The sequence below is a fragment of the Vigna unguiculata genome, chromosome 9 (genome assembly GCF_004118075.2).
Source record: "Vigna unguiculata cultivar IT97K-499-35 chromosome 9, ASM411807v1, whole genome shotgun sequence".
NCBI lineage: Eukaryota > Viridiplantae > Streptophyta > Magnoliopsida > Fabales > Fabaceae > Vigna > Vigna unguiculata.
In genome coordinates, this window is record NC_040287.1 from 1850798 (window position 1) to 1875165 (window position 24368).

The 24368-nt window shown below is 30.6% G+C and overlaps 2 protein-coding genes and 1 long non-coding RNA gene across 4 annotated transcripts; 1 reads left to right on the forward strand and 2 right to left on the reverse strand.

The window, feature by feature from the left end:
* Positions 1 to 5476: 5476 nt before the first annotated feature.
* LOC114164654 (mediator of RNA polymerase II transcription subunit 18-like) lies at positions 5477 to 9277 on the reverse strand. Its single transcript, XM_028049392.1, has 6 exons — positions 9063 to 9277; positions 8603 to 8653; positions 7402 to 7501; positions 6527 to 6584; positions 6074 to 6430; positions 5477 to 5769 (listed from the first exon to the last, which is right to left on the reverse strand). The coding sequence occupies exons 2-6, from the start codon at positions 8636 to 8638 to the stop codon at positions 5667 to 5669; spliced, it is 654 nt and encodes a 217-aa protein (XP_027905193.1). The 5' UTR covers positions 8639 to 8653; positions 9063 to 9277; the 3' UTR covers positions 5477 to 5666.
* A 288-nt stretch (positions 9278 to 9565) lies between these two features.
* Positions 9566 to 16251, reverse strand: LOC114164653. 2 transcript variants are annotated; one of them, XM_028049390.1, is made up of 7 exons: positions 16240 to 16251; positions 15610 to 15640; positions 12223 to 12338; positions 11086 to 11550; positions 10851 to 10997; positions 10351 to 10769; positions 9566 to 10270 (listed from the first exon to the last, which is right to left on the reverse strand). In XM_028049390.1, exons 3-7 carry the CDS (start codon positions 12332 to 12334, stop codon positions 9656 to 9658), a joined length of 1758 nt encoding a protein of 585 aa, XP_027905191.1. In that variant the 5' UTR covers positions 12335 to 12338; positions 15610 to 15640; positions 16240 to 16251; the 3' UTR covers positions 9566 to 9655. The 2 variants fall into 2 exon arrangements, with proteins under 2 accessions (XP_027905191.1, XP_027905190.1); XM_028049389.1 differs by lacking the exon at positions 16240 to 16251 and having other exon boundaries at positions 15610 to 15726.
* Positions 16252 to 21936: 5685 nt separating this feature from the next.
* Positions 21937 to 23621, forward strand: LOC114162447. The gene is made up of 3 exons (XR_003599199.1): positions 21937 to 22025; positions 22133 to 22195; positions 23537 to 23621. It is a non-coding gene; the product is annotated as an uncharacterized LOC114162447 (long non-coding RNA).
* Positions 23622 to 24368: the final 747 nt, after the last annotated feature.

Genomic DNA, 24368 nt, shown 5'->3' on the forward strand with positions numbered 1-24368 from the left:
ATAAATTATGTAAGATGGTGGTGGTGGGGGTCTGTGATTATGACGAGGAAAGAAATTAAAATATTAAAAAGAAAGAAAGTTGAATCGTACGAATCACTGACAAAAGTTATCTAGGAATTTATTGTTTTTATTGATAGATTACTGTATATTTTATAAGAGATAATTTATTATATTTTTATAAAATTATTATTGTAAATAATAATTTAATATATCTATATATAACAAGAATACTTGTTTGAAGCAGAAACCTTCATAGAGGAAAATAATTTCATATGATTCAGGTTTTCTATAACTAGAAAATACCATTTGATATTATTTTTCAATTCGGTCATTTATTTATACATAGTAAATATAGACATTAGAAAGGTAGTTTCATTTATAGAAAAAGACTAGAATTGCAGGAAAAAGTTAAAGTGATTATGTTGTATTTAAGTGATATAATATATCTTCCAAAAAATGGTATACATGTATGTAATATACATTAGCAAAGTTGTAATTGAGTTTAGAGTTTATTTAGTGTAGATACCTTTAGTGGGATAAAAGAAAAGTACGAGGGATTAGAAAAAAGAAGAAAACGACACTCTTATTCTTAGATGACGACACAAGAAACCATGGAGCATGCTTACTTTTAAATATATTATGTTGATGGGACTATTCTTTTAGAATTTAAATAGTACCAGCAATAATAAACACTTGTACCAAATTTCTTTACCAATTACTTTTACCTTGAATTTGGACAAGAAACTTGGTAATTTTTAAAAGTTTTAAATTTATTAAATTTGCATTATCCCATTTTAAATTATTTAAGCTTTTACTTGCGTTATTTAAATAAGATAATTCAAATTTATTAAATTTTAATTTTTTTAATAAATTATTTCAATTATCATTAAATACAAAAATATTATTTAAATATTAAAAAATTAAACAATTTTAAAATATTAATATTGGCTATTTTTTTAATTTTATCTTGGTTGATGTATGTTTTAGTTAAAGTTTAATTTTTTTCAACATATATCGAAAAAAAAAATATTTGATTCACCTTATTATAAATTTGTTTTCAATTGAGACTGGTTAGGTTTTTTTTTCTCGAATTTTCAATCAATAGGTTGAAAAACTTTTCTAAGCGGTATTAACACAAAAAATCCTAATAAACTATTTACAAATATAAACATGGGTGTTAATGATAAAAAAAATCGCCACAAATTCTTAACATAGGTTGAGGAATTTTAAATTCCTTTTTTTAAGGTGAAATTATAATTATCTAATTTAAGTAATCAAATTATACTTATAAAATATTAACTATTTTATTATAAAATATTTCAAATTCTCTATAAAAATGAATCATATTCTTAAAATTTTTTATTCATACACACTGTAAGACCTACTTTAATTTTGTCCTAAAATTTAAGGGTCTCTCTTAGTCAATTGGGCCTAAGGCTGGCCCATAAGGCATCCCAAAACCCCTAAACCAGCCTAACCCTCTCATGTTCTGCCCATTTTGCAAAAATCAGTCATCTTACTCCTCTTTTCCCCTCAAACAGTGCTCTGCTAGGGCTCGAAACTCATTCAGATTCAAGTAAGCTCAACCTCATTCTCTGCTCCACCTCTTGAGTATGCTCTTAAAGCTGTTGGGTTCGTTGTCGTAGGTGCCTGTGCTTTCCACTAGCATCTATCCAGGTGAGGGAAGCTAGGATTTTTCATGCTTTTATAAATAATGTGTCTTTTTGTTTCTGTTGGGTGCTCTTGATAATTTGATGTGCTTTTGATGGTGTGAAAATAATCGGTGTATTGTTTCTGGATGGATTTTTGGCTTTGCATGCGTGAGAGCAGGTGAGATCTGTTATGCTCGCCTAAGGGAGTTGTTTCTCGCCCAAACAGGAAGCTCTCGCCTAAGCGAGGAGCTCTTGCCTAAGCGAGAATGACAGTAACTCGCCCCCTTTTATTTTCGAGTGCTCGCCTGAGCGAAGGCCTCTCGCTTGAGCGAGATGAGCTAGCTTGAGCGAGAACTCGAAGTACTCTCTGTTTTCAATCTCGCTTAAGCGAAAGTTTTTCGCTTGAGCGAGAGACCTTGTTGCCTGAGCGAAAGCTCCTTAGCTTGAGCGAGATTAACAATTGTTAAATGCTTATATGCTCCCATAATTGATTTGTTTACTCTTTTAAAGCATGAAATATGATGCCAACGTTTTATACAACGTGCTTGTGTTTTCTTAAATTTTTTTATGTTTGGGATTTTGTGTTTTTACATGTTGAAATCATTAAAAAGCTGTCAGTTTAACTTAAGCGAGGGATTCTAGCTTAAGCGAGATCAGTCTAGCTTAAGCGAGAATTTCTAGCTTAAGCGAGACCAGTCTAGCTTAAGCGAGATCAGTCTAGCTTAAGCGAGAATTGCTGCAGAATTTTAATTCCTTACTTTAACTTGAACTTGTGGATTGATTCAATTACTTTTAAAAGCATGAATTGGGCGAATGGGTATGAGTGGAATGGTTTAAGGTCTGCGATTGATAAGTTTAACATGACCTTGGCATGTGACTTGTATGAGATGGCTGGTAATCAAAGTGGCATGGTGTCGGTATGAATTACATTTCTATATTCATGAATTGGGAAGGATGATTTGGAATGGATTCAACATGGAGCATGTATGAGGATGGATTATAAAGGTTGGCATGAGATTTATAAGCATGATAAATATTACTGTTTGTTTGAATATGTATAGTATGTGGTCAGTACGTAATTCCTTGGAATTTCTAGGTGACATTTCAGGATTGTGCTTCAGTAGTCGGGACGTAATTCCATGGTCCCTGTTAGTGGGTGTCCATGGTGGTGCCCCATCTATATAATTTGGTAAGGATTCAAGGTAAGGATTGCATCCTGAGACTCTAAAGAGTCAGTTAGTCTCACTTAGAGCGGACTGACTCTTGTGGTGAGAGTAGCAGGAGACCCGAAACTCATTAAGGGCTAACCTTGTGTGTGGGGGATTGATTCATTGTAACACTTGTAACACATAGCTCGGGGGTGAGCAGCTCGGGGGTGAGCAGAGGTATCCACCACAACCGCTGAATCCGACCAGGTTATATGTATCCGGATGAGTCGAGTCGAGTCTTAGTGCATTGATTGGAAGGTCATAACATGCTTGGATGATGTATGCATATTGGACTGTGAAAGTATATCTGATTGCATGATAAAATCCTTTTGGCTCTAGCTTACCCTTGCTTGTTTGATTGCCTTGTATGTTTCTACCTTTGCGATGATCATCAATTTATTGATGGGAGCAGATGCGAGAGGTACTCGAGGTCAACAGGGAAGAGATGATTCTGCTACACAGTCTACCTGGGCTGGACTTCATGTTTTATTTGGGCTTTTCTTTAGGGCTAAGGCCCGTGTATTGTATTACCCCCAAGGCTTTATTTCGAATATCGGCTATCTCTTACTCCTTTTGGGTTGTGGGCTTTGTAATGAGCTTTAGTATTTTCTTTTAAGTACCTTGGATAACTGTAAGGAGTGACTTTATACTCCGCAACTTGGCTTTTTTATATTATCCGGTGTAAGATTTTATTTAATTATGTTATTATTTAAATGGGATGTTACACACACCATTAACAAAAATTTATAAATTAAAATTTATACATACATACATATATATATATAGATACATTTATTTTAAATTATAAATAATCTATTTTAAAGTATTTATTCGTATACAATCTTATTATTGTGGTAAAAAATTGTTGTTTCAACATTCAACTCCATTAAAATAGTACTATTAGGATTAATTTAATCATAAATTTTTTCTTATGAGACATATCAAGAGGCTAAAGAAGAAGAATGTATATATTATTTTTAACTTTTAATTATAAGTGATTTGAAACTTTTAAATATATCAGAACAACCCTCTTATATAAACCAGGGTGAGTTCCTTAGATTGTTTTTGTTATCCACAGTAGTTTCTTACAAAGTGATTTCACAAAATAAAGTGCATAAACATTTATTAACTTTCATCACCCAATACTTTCATTCAAATTATTTAATTTATCATTGAAAATCTTAAACTATATTTTTAAATTTGGGTTGTATAAAATTGTATTTTATGAAACTTTGTTTTAAAAATCTGAAAAAATTATTCTAATTATGTTGGATAAATATTTTTATTTGTTTGATATAATCAGGATAAACTCAGATCAAAGATTTCCAATATCTAATCGTTAACTAAATTTCGTGACCACTTTCTTGGAAACTTGTTCACAACTAATATTCTTCCAAACTTCGTTTTCAGCTTTCAATGATTTTCGAAGCTTCGTTCATAACTATAAACCTTCTTCGAAGCTTGGTTCACAACTAAAGTTCTTCGAAATTTCGTCAATGTGTTTGTTAAAAGAAACCGACAATGGTGATTTCACTGAAAAAGAAAGAGCACGTGCAATTTTTATATGAATTAGATAAGATAAAACATTCATTTTCAGAACGGTCAAATAGAGTTGCTGTGTGATTAATATCTTTTTCTCTTTTTTAATCTTCAAAAATTGCATAAATAACTGGGGATGTTCTTTCTGTGATTATGCGTGGAAACTCACTATTTTTCTTTTATCCTAGAGTTTTATACTAATAGGTAATATCTCAAATTGCTTATTTTTGAGTGATATTTTGTTGTCTTATTTCATGTGTGACACATTGGTGACTAATCAAAGTTTAAGGCGGTAGAAAATTTTCTTTCCTAAAATATTTTTATCTTGTGAATTACGCTAGTAATGACGATTTTCTGCGCTTGCTTTATTTTATATATGCAGTTTGATTAGTGAAAACTAATTATTAATATTTTTTAAAAATATGATTTTGTAGTATTTTATAATTTTAATAACTTTCTCAGAATTAAAATTTGTCTACATTCTATTATTCTGGATTTTATGCACTAAATCAATTATGAAAATTTTTTCAAGAGACACTAACCACTCCTATTTCAGAAAAATATTTCCAACATTGATTTATTACGTTCTAAAAAAATAAAATTCCAAATAATAAAATGCAGGAAAAATTTTGATAAGTTACCAGAAGAAATTATCAATAGTTTGACACCGTTTAGACCTAAATTAGATCAAATAGTTACATTTTATTTTTATTTTTATAATTTTTTTTTATTTGACCTTTTATACCCATAAACTCTTTTTCTTTCTTCGGTCTTTGTTACTACATCTTCATCCTTGTTATTTTTTTTTTTGTCTTTGTAGCCTTTTATTCATTTTGAATTAAAGATATCGAAGTTTATAAATAAAATTTGGAAAATAAATACAAAAATATAGCCATATTTCACGAACAGTAAACTAATTGATTTTAATAATTGTTTTAGCCAAGGTATTTACTTCGTAAAAAAAAATGTTTACAGTTATGAAACATGTTGAAAATTTAGCATAATAAACATTTAGCCAGCACTTCTGATTCTTTTCTTCTTTTTCTGAATAAAATTGACACTTATACCCACTCTCAATAGCTTGAAACAATCACATTACAGTTCTATACCAAATGATATATCATGAAGCAATTCATAAAGAGACGGCATATTCCGATGTTAAAATTTAACATGTTCTTGTGAAGTGAAAATTTTACGTTAACGTCTCATTGAAAAAATTAAGCAAGTAATGTACATAAAGGGCGTTGGTAACGGTTGTACAGTCTCATTACAATGTTGTGCCCCCACCATCTGACATTAGAGATGCAGCAGCTGCAGCAGCAGTAGCTACAACACCGGTCGAAATGCCTGGTTTCGACAGGTGGAGAAGCCTGCGAAATTCACACCAAAGATCTACAAATATCAATGATCTATGTGAATGAAGATAAGAAATGTATGGTATTTTTCTGCAGACTCTCAAGGTTACAAAACCACTTCTATTGATAATCGTTAACTAATCCTAATATGATGTTAAGACCCTAGACAATCATGACCGAGAGATATCAACCCAGCATGAAAAGTTATTAAAATTAACAAAGCAGTAAATCTGCTGGTTACTGCAGCTCCAGCCTCTTGGTATGTAAAAGATTTGCAATTGGTATAGAAAAACGTGCAATTGAGAAAAGAGATTCTTACGGTGCAAGGTATTCACAAAAGGATGACACAGCAGCAGCAACTTCAGTGTAGGTTTCAGCAGCTGCAGGTGCTGTTACTTCGACCATTTGTATACCAGGTGTTACTGGCACCGCCTCGTCAGTTGCATGTAACTTCAGCATTTTATTGATTGATGAAACTGTTACAGTGATTTGTGCACCCCTGAAGAAATTGAAGGAGAATCCCACCCTCAGCAGCTCATGATCTAGTTTGTACCCCAGTGTATAAAACAAACGAAGAACATTTTTGCTTGTTTTGCTTTCCACCATTGACCTAACCAGAACAGAAATTTGCTCTGCACCTGCACCCCTCATTGCACCACCTACATGTCTAACAGTCCTGAACAAGCCATCAATCAATCACATATTTAATGGGTATTTGATTATAAAAAAAAAAAAATCAACAAAGTTTTGAAAGTAAAGATGAATGGTTTACCACGAAGGTTCAGCTTGCTCTAGGTCACACAGAAGCCGAACCTCTGAGGGTACACTGCCTACAAACAAAGCCCATTAACTCATGATTAATAGGAAATCATAAAATGTTGAGGATACATGCACAAAATAATTCAAAAGTACACAAAAATGATGAGGGAATCATAAAAGAATTTGAAAATATATTTCATTTCTATTCATGAAGATAAATACAGAGCAAAACAAAAAACATTCTAAATGAAATTGTCACTGCATATACTGAAACAAACATTTAATAGAGATTACACTTTATGTGGTTGTACAGACAACACTAAACAAAATTACAAAGTCCTTCAATTTTACAATGGCCAACAGCTAATCATGTCTGGTATTCCGGATTACTCATTGCAGGCTTCCAAAGAATTTGGGGCATTTCTTCATAATTTGAAGTAAATTTTCAAAATTGCATTTGGAGAAGGCTTAGGAGGGAGTAAATTGGGTGAGGTTCTGGGCAGAAGTGCCTTTTTTTCTGTTTTGGTGGAGTTGGGTGAAGGATGATGCTATTATATTGCTGTTACGAAATACAATTGTCTCTCTATTATCAGTACTGTCTATCTCATATGCACTCTTCTCAGGGGCTTTACTTCTTCTTCTCCTTCTCAGTACCGTTCATCTCATATGCACTTTTAGCTTCTCAGGGGCTTGCTTCTTAGACAAATAGCAATTGAAGGCTTTCTTGTAAGGACATACATTTCCCTGTCTTCTAATGCAAGTTATTCCGTGCTAGTTTTTCCAGGATATTCTTCCCCTCTTAGTAATAAAAGTACTTTCATAACAGCGATAATAAAAGGAAAATGTTGTTGGCCAAAAAATATCAAATTATTGAAATAAAACACTAACCAAGATGTGGACCACTCTTGAGACATATTTCATGTATCCTCAATCGTTCTCTCTGAACACCACATAGTCCTTGAAGAAGAATCTCTAAAGCCTCAACATGCTGTGAACATAAAATATTAAAAGTCAAGGTTGTCTTACACAGCCTTTCCACATGAATGTTTCCTTCTGAAAAAATGTATTACTAACAGAACAAATCTTGATTATCTAAAAGAACAATTATGGATATAGAGCAAAAAGAATGTCCACATTATTATTTCTGTTCAAGAAATAATGTGATTCTACTGCCTTCCATAAGTGCAGAAGTGTGTGCATGTTTGACAAATCATCACTTGTTTTTTCCCAAGTTGTCTGAGGAAACTGACAAAAACGAGTGATTATTTCTACCAATTAAAATGAACAAAAACACATACAATTAGAATGCTTTCCATGAGACAACAAGTCTTTCATCCGTAGATTCTAATAAATAAATGAAAAAAAAAAAGTAGGATAATATACCATCATGCATACTCAAGCTATTAGACAATAGTTCGTTACTGTCTAAAACAACATTAGCTTCACACCAAGTGGATCAAGTTATTTCAGAGAAAGCCCAAGCGAATAACAAACAAAGAATGAATCATTCACAGGAAAAAATAGATTTGTGCAACAACAAGAAAGATAATTGAGAATACCAGGTGTCAACATATAATTTTAAACATATATCAGAATTGTTTTGCACATTTTTGTAGAATTGAAAAAGATCAGTTTGGAATTTTAATATTTGAACAAAGGAAAAATTGGGTAACAGTAAAGATACAAGTGGAACTTTGCAGTTAAACCTTTAACTCATTTTAAGTCATCCAGAAGTGTACACAATGAATTTGCAGAATTTTAACACTGAATTACACAAATTTCACATTCCTAGAAACAAACTAAATTTGTTTCTTAACTTTTTACTTGAGGAAGGCACCATTAAGGTGGCCACTCAACCCTTTTCCTTACTTCCATAGGAGAATTTAAACACTAAATGCAAGTAACACGCCAACAATGAAGATTAGCATTCTAAATGAAAATTATGTCATTAACATGAAACACGATGAACTATAATAACCCACATCAAGAGACCATGGCTAACCCAGATAAATTTAATTCCACAATACCTCCCCATTCTTCAAAGAAAAAGCCAGTTCCAATGAACAATTCAAATAAAACATAAACTCACCTGTGTCTCTATGATTCCCTGAACCACACATTCCATATTCGCTAGGCTCACCTGCATTATTACGCAAGAGATGTATTATTATTTACGCAATCTAACACTTGCGATAACTGCATCCAACATTTGTACAAACAAAACAGAGATGAAGGTTCTTGCTCCAGCTTTCACCATTATAAATATTAGCTTCTCTCAAATACCATGGCAGAAGCACTTATATCGGAAGCACCATCATTTCGCATACCGTGAACCAATAAATCACAGAGAAGTGTTTTGTACACTCACAAGTATCTATTTTGCAATTTTAATTTTAATTTTACTGATACACTCTAATAAACGAAGATTGAAGAATGAAAGGAAAGCAGCGAAAACCTAAAACTTAAATCATAAAAACTTCTGAATCAAGAAGCATTCATATTCTGCTATACACATAAAGAAACAAATGGGAAATAAGAGGTTAATTGACCTGTTTAGTTTCTACTGAGATGAAAACGAAGAAAACCTAGGTCCTGGTATCGCCAATTCTCAAAACAATGATCGAGGTTCTTCAATCTTCAGAAATAACAATCTCTGTTTGTACAGCAAAAGGGGAAAGTCGAAGAAAGAGAAGGAACGAAATGGAGAAACATTTCACTCCGAGCACAGCTAATTTATGAATATCTTCAACAGCATGATACGACGTCGTCATGCTACTAGATTATAATATGGACTTCTAGAATTACCCTTTTCTTAAATTCAGCACTTTTTATGAGACTTTTGTTTTTCCTATGGGATAAATTCAATTTTGTTTCTCCAAAATTTTAAAAATGTATTTAGCTTCTGATTATCCATTTTTAAAATTTAAATATTTTTTTTTAAATTTTTTTAAATGGATAGGTGTACTCATCTTCAAAACTTCAAATGAGAAATTCGAATTGCAGAGCAAGCATCTCAATGGAATGATAAATGGATGTTAAGAAGAAAAGCATGTGTAGCAACAAGTTCTTCTTGCACTGTAATTTGAGGATAATAAGCACTTAAAATACAGTACTAAAATCATTATTAAGGGCCTCAGATTTCCTAGTACAGAACGTGCTTATTTGGCCGAAATATAGATCTAGAGAAATAGGCTGAGTAAACAATGTCTGACCATAAGGGAAACAGAAGAAATGTGAATAAGGTGATTGGTGCAAGTGCAAGTACAGAAATGAAGGTTGGCACCCAATTGTGGCCATGAGCATAAGTTATGAAGAAAGCAGTGCTAAATGCGACCATCATGCTCGCTATGGAGATAAACAGTGTAACCAATCCACATATCAGCTTCATTGGCAGAGACATGAAGAAGTCATCCTCTGCATAACGAGCTATGGTAAGCATGGACAAGAAAATAAGAATTGAGATTGAAGATGATATCAGAGAAGTTGCATCTGAGATTGCAAATATTATGAAGATGATAGCATTGCAGTTGGGGTTTCCATTTTCATCATCATCACCACGTGGAATGCTGAATGCTGCGGTGCACACTTCTGTAGCAATAAGTGTTGAAACTATCATGCAAGAGTTTGCCACGCTCTTCATCCAAGATTCAGCTTTTGTCAGTAACTCTGCATGCTCTTCGGTGAAGAGTTCACGAGGAGTTTTACCATTGAAATTTCTCTTCTCTATGAAACAAGGTGGCATCACCTTCTTCACCTCCTGTAATATATGAAAATGTATAGATGCAGAGGAAATAAAACAGAAGGTTGATCAACATGCATGAGGTTTGGAAGAGATACCTCGTACCACCGTAACTCGTGCATCATCTGAAAAGCTGCTCCAGACACCAAGTTAAGTTGGTTTGGTGGTGCTAATTTTGCAGCACAATGCAGTAAATTGTTTTGATCTGCATCCTCATATGTTACCACAAAATTCCTGATTGATCTTATTTCATGTATGAGATTAAATATGGTTGCATGGCGATACAAAACTGCAATGTGAAATATGCTTTGATTTTTGTCATTAACTTCCCATGGGAGATCTGGGTAAGATTTAGCCAACTCAAGTATAATCTCACAGTTTCCTACTTCAGCGGCAATGAATATTACTTGAGACGGCTCGTTTATGACTCGTATCAATTGTATCTCTGTGCAATCAAGAGAAACTAGGGTATCCCAAAGACACCTTACAAGTTGGAGAGCCAAACTTTGATTCTTACCTATCACAAATAATTTCACATGTCAAGTTATATTATGATAAACTAATGAGGTTTTGAACAACAGTGATTGCAAAGACTTACGTGAGTTCATGAACTGATTTGGACACCTTCGACCTTCACAACTAAAAGCAGAAGATTTTCGTGCCAAAACATGCAACCCTGTTTCCTCGTTCTCATTCCGAGCGAGTGCTAACATGGGATTATCTTGTAACATCTTCAAAGCTAAATCTGTAAAATTTCAAGAGAGTTTTGAAGAAATTAAAGAAAGGAAGAGGAGGGGAGAGAGAAATATATATGCACACACATGCATGCGTACCATAAATGGCAGTGTTGATAGAAAGAAAGAACAACAGATCCCAATCTTCAGCATGGAAGTTGTGAACCGTATAAGGGTAGAGATACCATGCCATTTCACTTTTTCCCTGTAAAGCAGCCATGTGAAGTGGGGTGAGTCCTTCTCCACCTCTTATAGTTGGCAAACTTCTATTTCTTCGGACCATGGCTTCTGCAATTTTGACATTGCCAATTGCTGCAGCAAAGCAGAAAGCTGTGTTTCCTTTGAAGTCTTGTAGTTCTAAGTCATAGGGGTTGAGTTGTTGCACCAGTTCCTCCACGAAGTGCAACTGATTTGCTTCTGCTGCTACGTGAAGCAGTGTGGCCCATCCTTGTGAGATAGCAGCAGTGGCCAACCTGCTATCCGCCATTAACATGGTTCTTGCTTCTTTCCAGTCCCCTTTAATTGCAAGGTTGTAAATGGGAGCACATTTTTTCACATAATCCCCTATAGGAAACTATGTTAGATGCATGCATTATATACCATATGATAGGTTCATAACTCAAATGAATTTATTCACCTCATGCAATTCTTAACAAGGAAACTCTTATTTTGACACCATTTACAATTTTTTTTATTACTAAATTTTGAAACTTTATCTTAAAGATGTCATCTTTTAAATAGTTTTTCATTTTTTCATTTTTTTCATTTCCAATATTTCAAAACTACTTAAAAGATGTAACCTCATATTGTAAAAAAAATTATCAAAATTTAGTAGTCAAAATATCAATGTCCTGTTTGATACTACTTCTTGTTACTATTCATTTTCTCTTCTTCCTATAAATATAGAAAAATTTGATTTTTTGACTACTAAAGTTTGACAAAAATATTATTTTACTCTTACAATAATAATTATGGTGTAAAAAAACTTTTCTTTTCTTTTTTAACAATTACACTCAAATAGATTAAATGAAAATTTAATAATATTAAAAAAAATAACATTTCTAAAACACTCTCTCACTTTCAATTATTTATTATTTATTGTATAATTATTTTAATATTGGTTCATATTAAAAAAAATTAAAATATGTTTAGCAAAGTCACTCTTGAAAACAAATAAAAAAAGACGAAGATGTTGTTGATTGAGTATTATTTTAGGAGTGAGAGATTAGGAATTACTTGTATTCTGTAATAGATCACATGAAGGACTTCTGCATTGAACTGAAGCAAATCTATGAATCACTATCTGTAATTCTTCTGGATTTGTTGTGTTTCCAACTGCCATAGCCATTTCACTGTAAAATAAAAAATTAGTTCAAGACCTTTATACTACAGATTTATTTATCTTTCTCGTTAATTAAGTAATTTTAAGTGCAGTGTTGAATTATGGTTTCTTAATTAATCATGCACATTTAACTATAAATTAATTAAATATATGATCATTTAAGCAACTGAAAGTTAAAAATTGTAATGGAAGGAAAAATATAAACGTTAGATGATCAAATAACCACACCTTTGAAAGAAACAAGAATTAGAAAAAGGAAACCCTAACCTAATTAAGCAATGGTAAACATGTGTATTAGTTAAAATGTAAAAAGGGATTTCGCAGTTATTTATTTATTTTTTAAATAATGAAAGAGTCAGTAAGTTAATTGAAATATGAAGTAAGTTAATTGTTAAGTTAAAATATATAAAAGAAATAATGAAAATTAAAGAAGATTGAAGAATGTGAGATTAGAATGCAAAGAATGTGGAGTTTATTATTTTTAAGCGAAATTATATATGTAAATCTTCATTTTATTATGTATATTTATTATACATTTGTTTTTTTTTTTGGGATAATTTATAAACCTGTCATTTTTACTCACTATCTAAGTGTATATTAAATATTAATGCTCTTTTTATATAATGAAGCATTTTTTTTTAATACATTTAATTGATTCAACTTGTGAAGATTTTTAGTAAAATAAGAAAAATAAAAATAGGTATAATTTTAGAGTTTAGATTGAAGAAATTTGATAAAGAAACTAAATAATTTTGGAAAGATCCTAGTTTCTGACGAATTTAAACCAAAACACAGAATTGCAAAACGATAAACTATTATGCAGGTGTACTTTTAGTAGATTTTGTTTTACTTTTTATCCTCTACAAATTGATTTATGAACTTTTTTAAACTTTTGTAAATATATTTGCCACAATTTTTTTAGGTTTTTAGGTTTATAACGATTTTTTATATCCGATGAAGATTATTTTTTGTGAAAGATTTTAACCTCTCTTGATGATTATTTTGAAAGTTTGAAAAATCTTTTATTTTACAATTATTTTATTGAAAAATTTTCAATCCTCTATTTTTCTTTCATGTAAACTTTTTTATTATCTAATGAACATAATAATATTTTTAAAATATTTATGAAGTGGAAACTGTCCACTTGAAAACTACAAAATTTCATGACAGATAAAATATTCATTAAAGAAAATATTAAATAAAAGTTAAATTTAGAGACAAAAATAAATAGTCATTATATTGATTAAGTCAAACAAAAATTTATAAATTAAAAGTTATGAATATTTAATATTGTTTACATTGTTAATAAAAAAATTATAATATGTATGAATAATAGTTTAAATTGTCTCTAACGTTAAATACTTATCATTATAGATTTTAAATTGAACTCATTCTTTTTAAATTTGTGACTAACTTAAAATTATTAATAATAGGTAGGTAAAATTTTGGTATTTAATATTTAGAAACTTACAATTCACAAAATAATTATAATTTTTTATTAATATTAGAGTCTATTTTAAATATTAATGATTTTTATTTTAAAAATTATATTTATTTTATTAATCTAATGATTAATTGTTTTTTATTTTTAAATTTGATTGTTATTTAATGATTTTTTTTTTAAATTTTGTCATTTTAATACTTGAGATTTTTTTTTAAAATAATGTAAAAGATTTCACCACACTGTAATACAAACACCAACAAATGATAAAATATTCAAAAATCTAAAATAAATCATCACAGCATCAACTTCAATGATGAAAGTTTGAGATATCATACAAAAAACACTGATATTGTCGTGCAATTGATGAATCAGACCATTTTTCTTGGCACAAGTCCAGTGTTGTTGACTTTTCCCTTAATTTTCTGTTCTTCACACTACTTTTTGTTATTTGCCTTTTCTTTCTTTCTTTCTTTTATTTTTTATTGACAGAGAAACTTCTGTTTTTCTTTTTATGATCACTAGGGAAGAATTACCATTTTTATTTGTGTACTTATAGTATTCAGAATTAATTAATTACGTCATTTATATTATTTTTCCAATTTACATGCATTATATGACACCCATCCATGTATAACTTAATTTACAGCAGAAAGAGTTTATTTTCCAGAAGATATGACATGTGAGTATTATCTATTTTATGGTGAAAGACTTTATATATATATATATATATATATATATATATATATATATATATATATATATATATATATATATATATATGACACTACAAAAATCTACAGAATTAATGACAAAAAATTAGCGTTAGAGCTTGCACAATAATATTATTAGAGTCGGCTAAAAAAGACACAAAATTATATACCAAAGATAATGTCGGATTGACCCTAGTTTATTTTAATTAACGTCAATCACAAGACGCTAATTTCATATTATTAGATTAAAAGTAATATAAAATTACATTAATATTTTTTTATGTTGAGAAAGAGATTTGGTATTTATATGTTTTAATTTCGTATTTTCTATATTTATATATTAGTTGTTGTTGACAAACAAATTGTGAGGAAAACAGACAAAGCAGTTATTGGAGGTATATATATGTGATGAATAAAAATTAAAAAAGTTTGTTTTATCTTTAGAAATTATGATTCGTAGTAGTAATTACAATTTTTTTTTTGTACACAAATATCTTTTAAAACATTTTGAAATCAAAGAGTAATGTTGTACTTCTATTCAAAAGTTAATTATTCATATTAAAGAATATGATATCTTAGTAAAGAATAAATAAATTTGAAAAGGTTAGTCACCTTTATAAACAATTTTATGAGAAAAATCACTAATTAAAACTCATTTATAAAATGTATTTTTTTTAAATATTATATTTTAAAAATAAATAAAGAATGAAACAAGTAAAATTTTAGATTTAAAAACTAAAAAAAAAGTGTTACAAGTGATTAAATTACTTTTTTTTACGCGTATTTCTTATCATGCTCTTTTGGTCTTACCCATGCAACACTCCATGAGAAAACAAACAATGACATTAGGGTAACTACGTGGACGACACAAGATTCCACATACTAATTTTGGTCGTTAAAATGCCATATATATAAAAGTAAACTATGAATAGACACTTTTTTCAGAAGTGGATTACAAAACACGTTTGTTCCCCACCTCATCAAAGCAGCTACGTGACATATATATAACATCCTTAATTTCGTGAAAAATAAATATATTTTGTTCTTGTTTTTATTTTTATTATTATCGGCATATGTGTTATTAATCATATGTGCATCTGAAATTTTCATTAGTAGTTGTTTGATACCTGATCTCCAAGTTTTTCAGACAACCTTTTTCTGCAAGCCACAAAGATGAAGAAATGATATTGTCAGCAACAAAATCTTTCAGAATTTAGATAGACAGAAACACAAGGGAACTGTGCTGAAGACTACGAAACAAGAAACAGAATAAAAGAGAAACCAAGAGAAGAATGTTCAAGAAATCTCGTTAGAATATATTTTTTTAAATAATGACTCTGATACCATGTTAGAAATGAACTTTAAATCTAATTCAATCCCGCAAAATCGCTTTATAAGATGAGATTTGCACTTCACTTATATATTATGAAATTGTCTTATCTCTAGTCGACGTGAAACTTCCAACATTAAACAAAAAATATATACATAAAAACATAAACAAGATTTGTTTACCTATGTTGTTGTATGAAATCTGTAAAGTTTCCTAGGTAATGTTATGAGCATGCATATAATTGATTCCAACCAGCAAAAGAATAGAGATAATGAGAAGAGATGATTAATAGAAGAACCCTAACGAAGGGAATAAATTTCTATACATAGTACAAAACAGTTGAATGAAGCATGCAAATTGAAAAGGAGAAGATGAAAGAAGAAAGAAAATGGGAAAGAGAGAATAGGAGGGAGCACATGAAGCTTACACTTATCACAAGAAGAAGTGCAGGGGAATAAGCAGAAGTGAGAAACAGTTTTTATAGTAAGAAACTGGAAATTTTCGCGAAAGTGAGGTCACTCTTTTTTTTTTTTTTTCTTTGTCCATTGTTGTCGAAAAGAGACAAGACAAGCCGTTCTAAGCGCATTAACATATTAAAAATTAGATATGATGATTTTTAGATTGTTTAGAAAATAAATAATAATAATAATAATAATAATAATAATAATAATAATATTTTCACTATCTTGAATGATTCACTTACAAGAATTCGTGTGACTAAGATAAGGAAACTTACGACCCTTTCTTGGTGGTGAAAATCCAATAAGGCAAGTGCACCGGTACTGGTTGTACATAACAAGTAATAAGTATTTTATCGTTCTCTCCTAAGAGATTTGTACAACGCATAATAATCCTCGCAATTCATGGCAACTCTCGGAGTTCATGACTCAATTAGATACAAAGTTCAAAAAACAATAAGAAACTCTTTTTGTATTTTATCAAATAGTTGGTGTGCAACAAGAAATTAACAAAGTGTATTTACAATTTGTCAAGATTAAACTTCAACCACTTCATTCTCATGCATTCTAAATTATCCCAAATATATATTCATGTTAAAATCAATTCACAAGAATACTCAAATCTTATTTTTAAAGCCTTTGAGCTTATGATCACTCATCAAATTTCAATTCCTTGAATCCTCAACAAGTGAAATCATGCATTAGTTTCAAAAATCTAAAGTAACGAATGAACCAAGTTCTATTTCTAAATACAACCATCCATTAAGGATTTAATATGAAAAAATGAAGCATATTCGTGTATTTCGAAATTGCGAGGTAACTAGGGTGGAATGAATGTCAAAAAGAAAAGCAAAACTCTCCACAGTCTTTCTTCGTCATGAACGAGACAATTATTGAAAGCCGGCGTGCATTTATTTCAAATCACTGTTATGTTTTCTTTTGGTTGAATGTATGCAGTCCATCTTTCATCCAGGAGAGACATTAAACATAAGTTTAGAGGACTTTCTTTGTTATAAACTAATTTTAGGTTACGTAAAACCATATTTTATTTAATGGGTTGTATTAAATTATAATTCATCCTTACCTTTTAATGGGTTGAAATTTTAAATCTTAATTTAGTTTTGGATTCAATTTTTGTTATTAATGATAATTAATAATAAAATTAAAGAATGAGATATTAGAAATGTTGCAAATATATATTTATAAAATGTTGTTAAAATGATAATGCAAACATAATTGTGTAGCATAATGTTATAAACCCAATGCATTATTGTGAGCATTCTTTCACTCTCAATGAGAACGTTACAAAAACACGATTAAAAAATTAGAAAGAAGAATTTGGAATCAAAGTGATGGTGGGGGCTAGTAGATAGATAGAACATGGGGCCATGATATAGAAGGTTAAAATGGAAAGATTTTGTTCATACATGGATGGCTCCACTTAGAATCCTTTCCATATATTTTATTTGTTTGGTTAAATCTTATCATCACCAACAAAGTGGTGGAATGAAGTAACACTTATAATACTACCTCAAACAACTTTATCTAAATCTACTGTTCAACTAGCACACTTTGGAGTCAATCCCCAGATAATTTTCAAAACTTTTCATTACAAAGAACCAAAATCATGTTCATGAAGAAGTTAGTGTTTGGAAGAGAATAGAATTAAATTTAGAAAAAGATAAAATAATTACAGAAATTACCAAAACATATTTAAATCACTATTTTATTCAATTTTTTATACAAAATTTTGAAATGGATATATCAAATAAAATTAAAAAATTTGCAGTTACCGATATAGTTTTAGTTTCTATGTATGAATATTTTATAAATAATGACACAATTTGATTTATTAGTATGTATGGATATTTTAGTTGATTTTATAAATAATGACATCATGACAATTTGGTTGCATAATTTTTTTTCTCATTATTTTTAATTTCATGGCTGGTAAAGTTTATGTTTTTGTCATATTTGTTTGCAGATGAATATTTGAATATTGAGCTTCATTTGTTGATGAAACTCTTTTTCCCTAGAAACGTGCTGCATTGTTCTTCCACTTTTTCTGTATAACGTGCAATACAACCATCTGCAACTCTCCATGTTGTCCCTTTGTACTTATATCATATTTTCCCTAAGGTAATATTAGATTTTAATTCTCTCTCAAAGTAATTTTATTTTTTTTTGCTGATATAACAAAATATATTTTATTATTTTGTAGGAAAAAATATTAACGTTTCTCCTAATGTATTTATTAATAATAATGAAATGTATTTGAATATTGTTAGAAAATCATGTAAAATAGAATTTATATGAGCGTGTTCAATGGAGTAAAGACTTGGTGAACAAATTCAAAGTCTACATTAGAGGAATCTAGAGGTGATATAGATAATGTAAAATAAGATAAATTAATAACGTTGAGTGTGCTATAAAAACACTATAAAAACATTGGAGGAACATATATTCCAACATATTGTTCAAAAAATGTAGATATATTACACCATCTTTGGATTGACTGCATACAGTTTAAACCATGTGCTATAATGGTGCTCATGCATTATGTTATAAATAATTTTATTTATATTTTATTATATAATATGAGTTTAAATGAAGTATTGTGGATGTGATTGAAAACTAAAAATCATTTTATTCATGTAACAAAATATTTAGTTATATATTGGTTCCATTCAAACCTACAATCAATAGTTCCTGATAATTTAAGAGTAACAAGTGTAAAATAAGTAAGTAAATAGTGATGACTTGAAAATCGATTTAAGCTTCTAAAAATAAACTTGATTTGATTGTTCATTTTGTCATTGAAATAACTTAAATAGCAACAGATTTTGGAGATCACTACTACTTTTTTAGTGATTTTATGTTTATTTAAAGCATATATATTTAACAATTATACACCATGAAGTGAGTGTCTTAAGCCTCCTTCTCACAAACACTTTTTAAAACAGAATATTCTTGGTGAAAGTTTTTGCACTAGGGGAATCTTTAATTTTTTTTCTCTTTCTTTAATAGGTTAAAGTAGCCAGGAATTTACTTCAATGTTTTCCACTTATACATGTTCTTATTTTAAAAATTTTAAAACTGTTTTGTTTTTAGCCGTCCATTCTAAAGAAATACAATTTTAATTTTTCTCAGGAAACCAAACACGTAATTGAATTTAACTTTTGTCTCGAATATTAGTTGTATAGGAATACAAGATAATAACTACTCACTGTACTATAACCTATCTACATAAGATATAACCAAGATTTTCATTGCTAAAAGAAAACCTACCTAAACACAAAAACATCATCAACTTTACATCACCTAGGAAAAACAACCTCAAAAACTGTGCTGTGTAGATCTTCCTTTTTGTTGAGTTATATATTTTTTTATACATGGTTATAATCATTGAAAAGTTGTGATTTCATATGATTATATGACATTAGTCTTATATATATAAAATATTTGACATCAGTTTTACACAAAAATCTTGAAGCAATGATGTTATGGATCTTTATTTTTATATAATATTTAACTTTATCTATTCTATCCAATGTAAAACTTTGACTCACATTTAACTATTTCCAATATTTTTTACCTTGCCTCCATATTCTTCATAAGTAAGAAAGTTTTTTCCACATCACAATGAAAAACGTTCACACAGCTTTTTAAATTTGTCCACCATAAACATATACTATTTACCTTCTTTTCTACTAAAGATCTCTCTGGAGTGTTTTGAAGTCAAAATAATAATACAGAAGCTGGCAGATAGAGATTGAATTTGCCACCTCCCTTTGCCTCATAAACCATTTCTCAGTTGACCTACTGAATCTTCCTTTTCATATTTAAGATCCTCAATACTCATCAAATCTTTGACTTTGAATACTCATCAAATCTAGCTCGAAATCCCAAACTTGTTCTTACAAAAGTTCACCTTGATATCCAAAACAGACTCAAAATCTTTCATGATCTTTTTGATAACTCAACATTTCTCTTTTCAAAGCTTCTCTCATTAAGTCACTCAACTTCTCACCTATAATTGTAAATAAGAAAGGGACTAAGGAAATTATGAAGTAGGACATGAATAAGGCCGATACGAAGAAAAAGTCAGCGTGATAATGGACACTTTCCTCAATTGTCCCTTCACACGTAATTTTCTCATCATCAATTTGTAAATCTTACGATTAACATATTTCTTATTCAATCATCAATCAAAACACTTACAATCAAAACACTTACAATTTGTTTACTTCTCTCATTTTTAATCTCTTATCCCTTATTTAAAGAGTCTCAATAATTAAGTTAGGTTGTTAAAGGCAACAACTATTTAAAGTAGTTAAAGAATTTAAATTCAATTGAGACGAGATATATGTAAGGGTGACAAGAGGGGGAGAACGAGTTTGATTATCTCATTTCATGCTCAAAGTAATCCCCATTTTCATTAATTAATTTGTATAAAAAATACAGCAAATAAAATATGATATTATCAAATATTCAATTTAAAATGATATATTTTTGTTTGTTCAATGTCAAATATTTAGAAAAAAATTATAATTATATAAATTTTAAATGAAAGTACCAAAATAATAATTGAATAAAAGTGAAAGAATTATAAAATATTACACAATTACATATAAATTAAATCTCATTACAACCAAAACATTTATTTAATTTTGTAAACATAATGAAGCAAAAACAAAGTTGACAAAATTTGAAGATACTTTTTAAAAATTACAAAAAACAAATATTTAATTTAAAAATATTTCAAATATCTCCTTACTTTCTAAATTATAATGAAATATATTTTTTGTATACATTAATAAAGATTATATACCCTAACTGGATATGAATTTTCTCAGAACAAAAAAAATTAAACTAATAATAATTCAAATTTAAACATAGATCTTTTATCTCTTAAACTTTAATCTATGTTTAACGGTGATAGATAAGATTCATAACATTGACCATCAATACTATAATAAACAAAATGTTTTTTATACAATCTTAGTAATAAAATTACACAAGAAAGAATTAGAAAATAACAATAATTATATAAAAATCATCACAACAATATTCTATATTATAACAATAAATAACACGTAAAATATTAAAATGAAGTAAAATGATCAAAAGTATATACTAGAAATGATTTGATATACTATTTAAAAAAAATCAAACAAAGGTGAAAAAATGTGTAACTTATGATAAGATGAAAATTACTTTAGAGATTAAAAAAACTTTCCAAATATATTGAAATAGCCAAATTCGTTGAGAAATAATAAAAGTTATTTTAACAAAACAAAAGTTACACTAACAAAACAAAAGTTTTCAAATGAAACTAAATTAAATATTAAAAGCAATAAAAAAATGTTGGTTTTTTTTATTACATAATAAATGAAGTGCGGTTATGCGATTACACCAAAAATTGATAGTCAAACACTCTCTTTTTTTTATGTAAATAATAATAATAATAGTAATAATAAAATAGATTAAAAGAAATACAAATAATCAAATATGACACCAAAAGTTATTTGACTCACTAAAATTGATAGTATATGTAAGAACCTTTTTTCTTTTTCCAGCCCTAAAGGTTAATGGGCTGCCCCTAAGTGGGCCTGAGGGTTGGCCCAATGTATATAAGCTCTAGGTCTGCCCTAAACCTAGGGTACCCTACACTTTCAGAGGCACTTTGCCCTTGTCTAGAGCTGCAGCCGCCACCCCTCCGCTAGGGTTTCCGTTCGTCTGTCACGCACTCCACGTAAGTAACTCTAAACCCATTGTACTTACCTCCTAAAGCTTTACATTCGTTTTTCACCGTTTGAATCCGAAAATAATCGTGTCCACCGCTGTTCCGCCACTTCTTAGGTCCATTACTCGAACTACTGTGCTCCAAGGTCCCGCGTCGAAGTTCCGTTGGCTCTTTTCCAGGTACGGGAAGCTAGGGTTCTAGTTTCGAGTCTCTTTTGGAACTGTTTATGAGTTATTTGTTGATTGTACGGTTGGATCTGTCGTTTGGATGTGTATAAGTATCTTGCATGTGTTGTTTGATCGGAAAGCATGACTGTTACAGTGAAGAACAGTGACGAGACCTGTAAATCTCGCCCAAGCGAGTCAATCTCGCCTAGGCGAGATGAAACAGGGAGCTCGCCTAGGTTTTTTGCGCGAAAAGTCGCCCGGGCGGCTCGCTCAATTTTTGAGCGAGCAGGCAACTCGCCCAAGCGAGAGGGATCTCGCTTAAGCGAGATCCCGTGTTGCCCATGCCCTTGTTTTTGGCGCTCTCGCCTAGGCGAGGGGGAGGCTCGCCTGAGCGAGACCCCTCAGCCTGGGCGAGATGCTGGGCGAAACCGTGCTGTGTTTTGGATGTTCAATGCTTCCCGAGTGATCCATGTGGGTTGAGTATGATTGTATGATGATGAACATGTATGTAATGGAGCGTGAAGTATATTTTTGGCATGATTCATGAATTGTGGATGAATGGGTTGGTATGAGGTTCAGCATGAGGAATGAATGTGTGGTTTGAGATTAAAGGAACATGATATTGACACGAGACTAGGCCCCAGACTCATTGGGGTGGTGATGATCAGAGGTATGGATTTGAGATGTGATTGATACGAGGATTAAACTTCAAGGGTTGATATGAAATTGAAAAATATAATTTAATATTCTCTTATTGCTGATTTATGAATGTTGGTCTGTGTCAGCGTGTAATTCCTTGGGGTCTCTAGGTGAGACCTCCGGGGTCGCGCTTCAGTGGTCGGGACGTAATTCCATGGCCCATGCTAGTGGGTGTTCATGGTGGTGCCCCATCTGTATAACTAGGTAAGGATTCAAGGTAAGGTTGCATCCTGACGCTCCGAGGAGCCAGTTAGTCTCACTTAGAGCGGACTGACTCTTGTGGTGGGAGTAGCAGGAGGCCTGAAACTCATTAAGGGCTAACCTTGTGGTGGGAGAGATTTTGATTCATCATAACACTTGTATTACAAAGCTCAGGGATCGAGCGGCTCAGGTTCGAGCAGAGGTACCCACACAAGTGCAAGCATCCGCTGAATCCGACCGAGTTATACGTATCCGGATGAGTCGAGTCGAGTCGTAGTGTATTGAATGAAGAGTCATAACATGTTTGGTTGCTACGTGAATGGAATGATGAGAATATACTTGATTGCATGCTGAATATGTTGATTGGCTCTAGCTTACCCGTTTCGTTACATGTTTGTGTTGTATGTGGCCGTTTTTCCTTGCGATGATCATCAACTTGGTTGATGGGAGCAGTTGGGCGTGGTTCTCATGGTCAACAAGCGAATGGGGATTCCGCAGCGTAGCCATCTGGGCTGGAGTTTTCTTGTGTTTTATGTAGGGCTATGGCCCATGTATCTCTTTCCGTATTTCTACGCTACATTCTACGTTGTATTCGTATTCAGCTTTCCTTTATCGGCATCGTGGTGTGCCTAGTTTCGTAGGGGTAATGTTAAGGACCCCAGGACTGTGTTGTTATGCTTTTATCACGTGACGTTTCCTTTAATTTTAAGTATTAAATTAAATGGGACGTTACAGTATACAATACAACCTACACAATCCTGACTCAAAAAAAAACGTGTTGTTAATATTGTAATTAGAGAAAAAATACCTCAGAGATGGGAAAATGTGTAGTAAAAGAAAAAATAAAGATATGAAACCAAGACTAAGAGTTTTTTTCTACTCATAAAAACTTTACAATACAACCTACACAATCCTGCTCTTGACATTCTTGTATTCTCAAAACAAATTGACATAATAATAACACTTTTTCTATTTCAAAGTCCTTTAATTGTGAGGTCTCCTTCTTAACCAATTTGTTGAAAAAAAAAAATGCAGATCATACTTTTCTTTACGGTGGATATGTATATATTTATCTTCATTCTCTTATGATGCATATACACTTTAATTTGTATCATATATATATATATATATATATATATATATATATATATATATATATATATATATATATCTGACACGTATTGATATTCAATACTTTAAGATACTTTTAGGATATTTTATTGATATTTATTAATAAATAATATAATATAAAAATTAGTAATACTTTTATGATGACAATAATTTA

What these genes read in the sequence shown, in the direction of transcription:
- LOC114164654 (XM_028049392.1), bottom strand. Translation starts at nt 8,638, where the DNA reads ATGGAATGTGTGGTTCAGGGAATCATAGAGACACAG. An exon ending in AGGGAATCATAGAGACACAG is followed by an intron (nt 7,502 to 8,602) that starts GTGAGTTTATGT and finishes TTATGTTCACAG; the next exon opens with CATGTTGAGGCTTTAGAGAT. An exon ending in TTTTGTGAATACCTTGCACC is followed by an intron (nt 5,770 to 6,073) that starts GTAAGAATCTCT and finishes TGAATTTCGCAG; the next exon opens with GCTTCTCCACCTGTCGAAAC.
- LOC114164653 (XM_028049390.1), bottom strand. Translation starts at nt 12,334, where the DNA reads ATGGCTATGGCAGTTGGAAACACAACAAATCCAGAAGAATTACAGATA. An exon ending in TGATCTATTACAGAATACAA is followed by an intron (nt 11,551 to 12,222) that starts GTAATTCCTAAT and finishes AGTTTCCTATAG; the next exon opens with GGGATTATGTGAAAAAATGT. An exon ending in AAATCAGTTCATGAACTCAC is followed by an intron (nt 10,770 to 10,850) that starts GTAAGTCTTTGC and finishes TATTTGTGATAG; the next exon opens with GTAAGAATCAAAGTTTGGCT.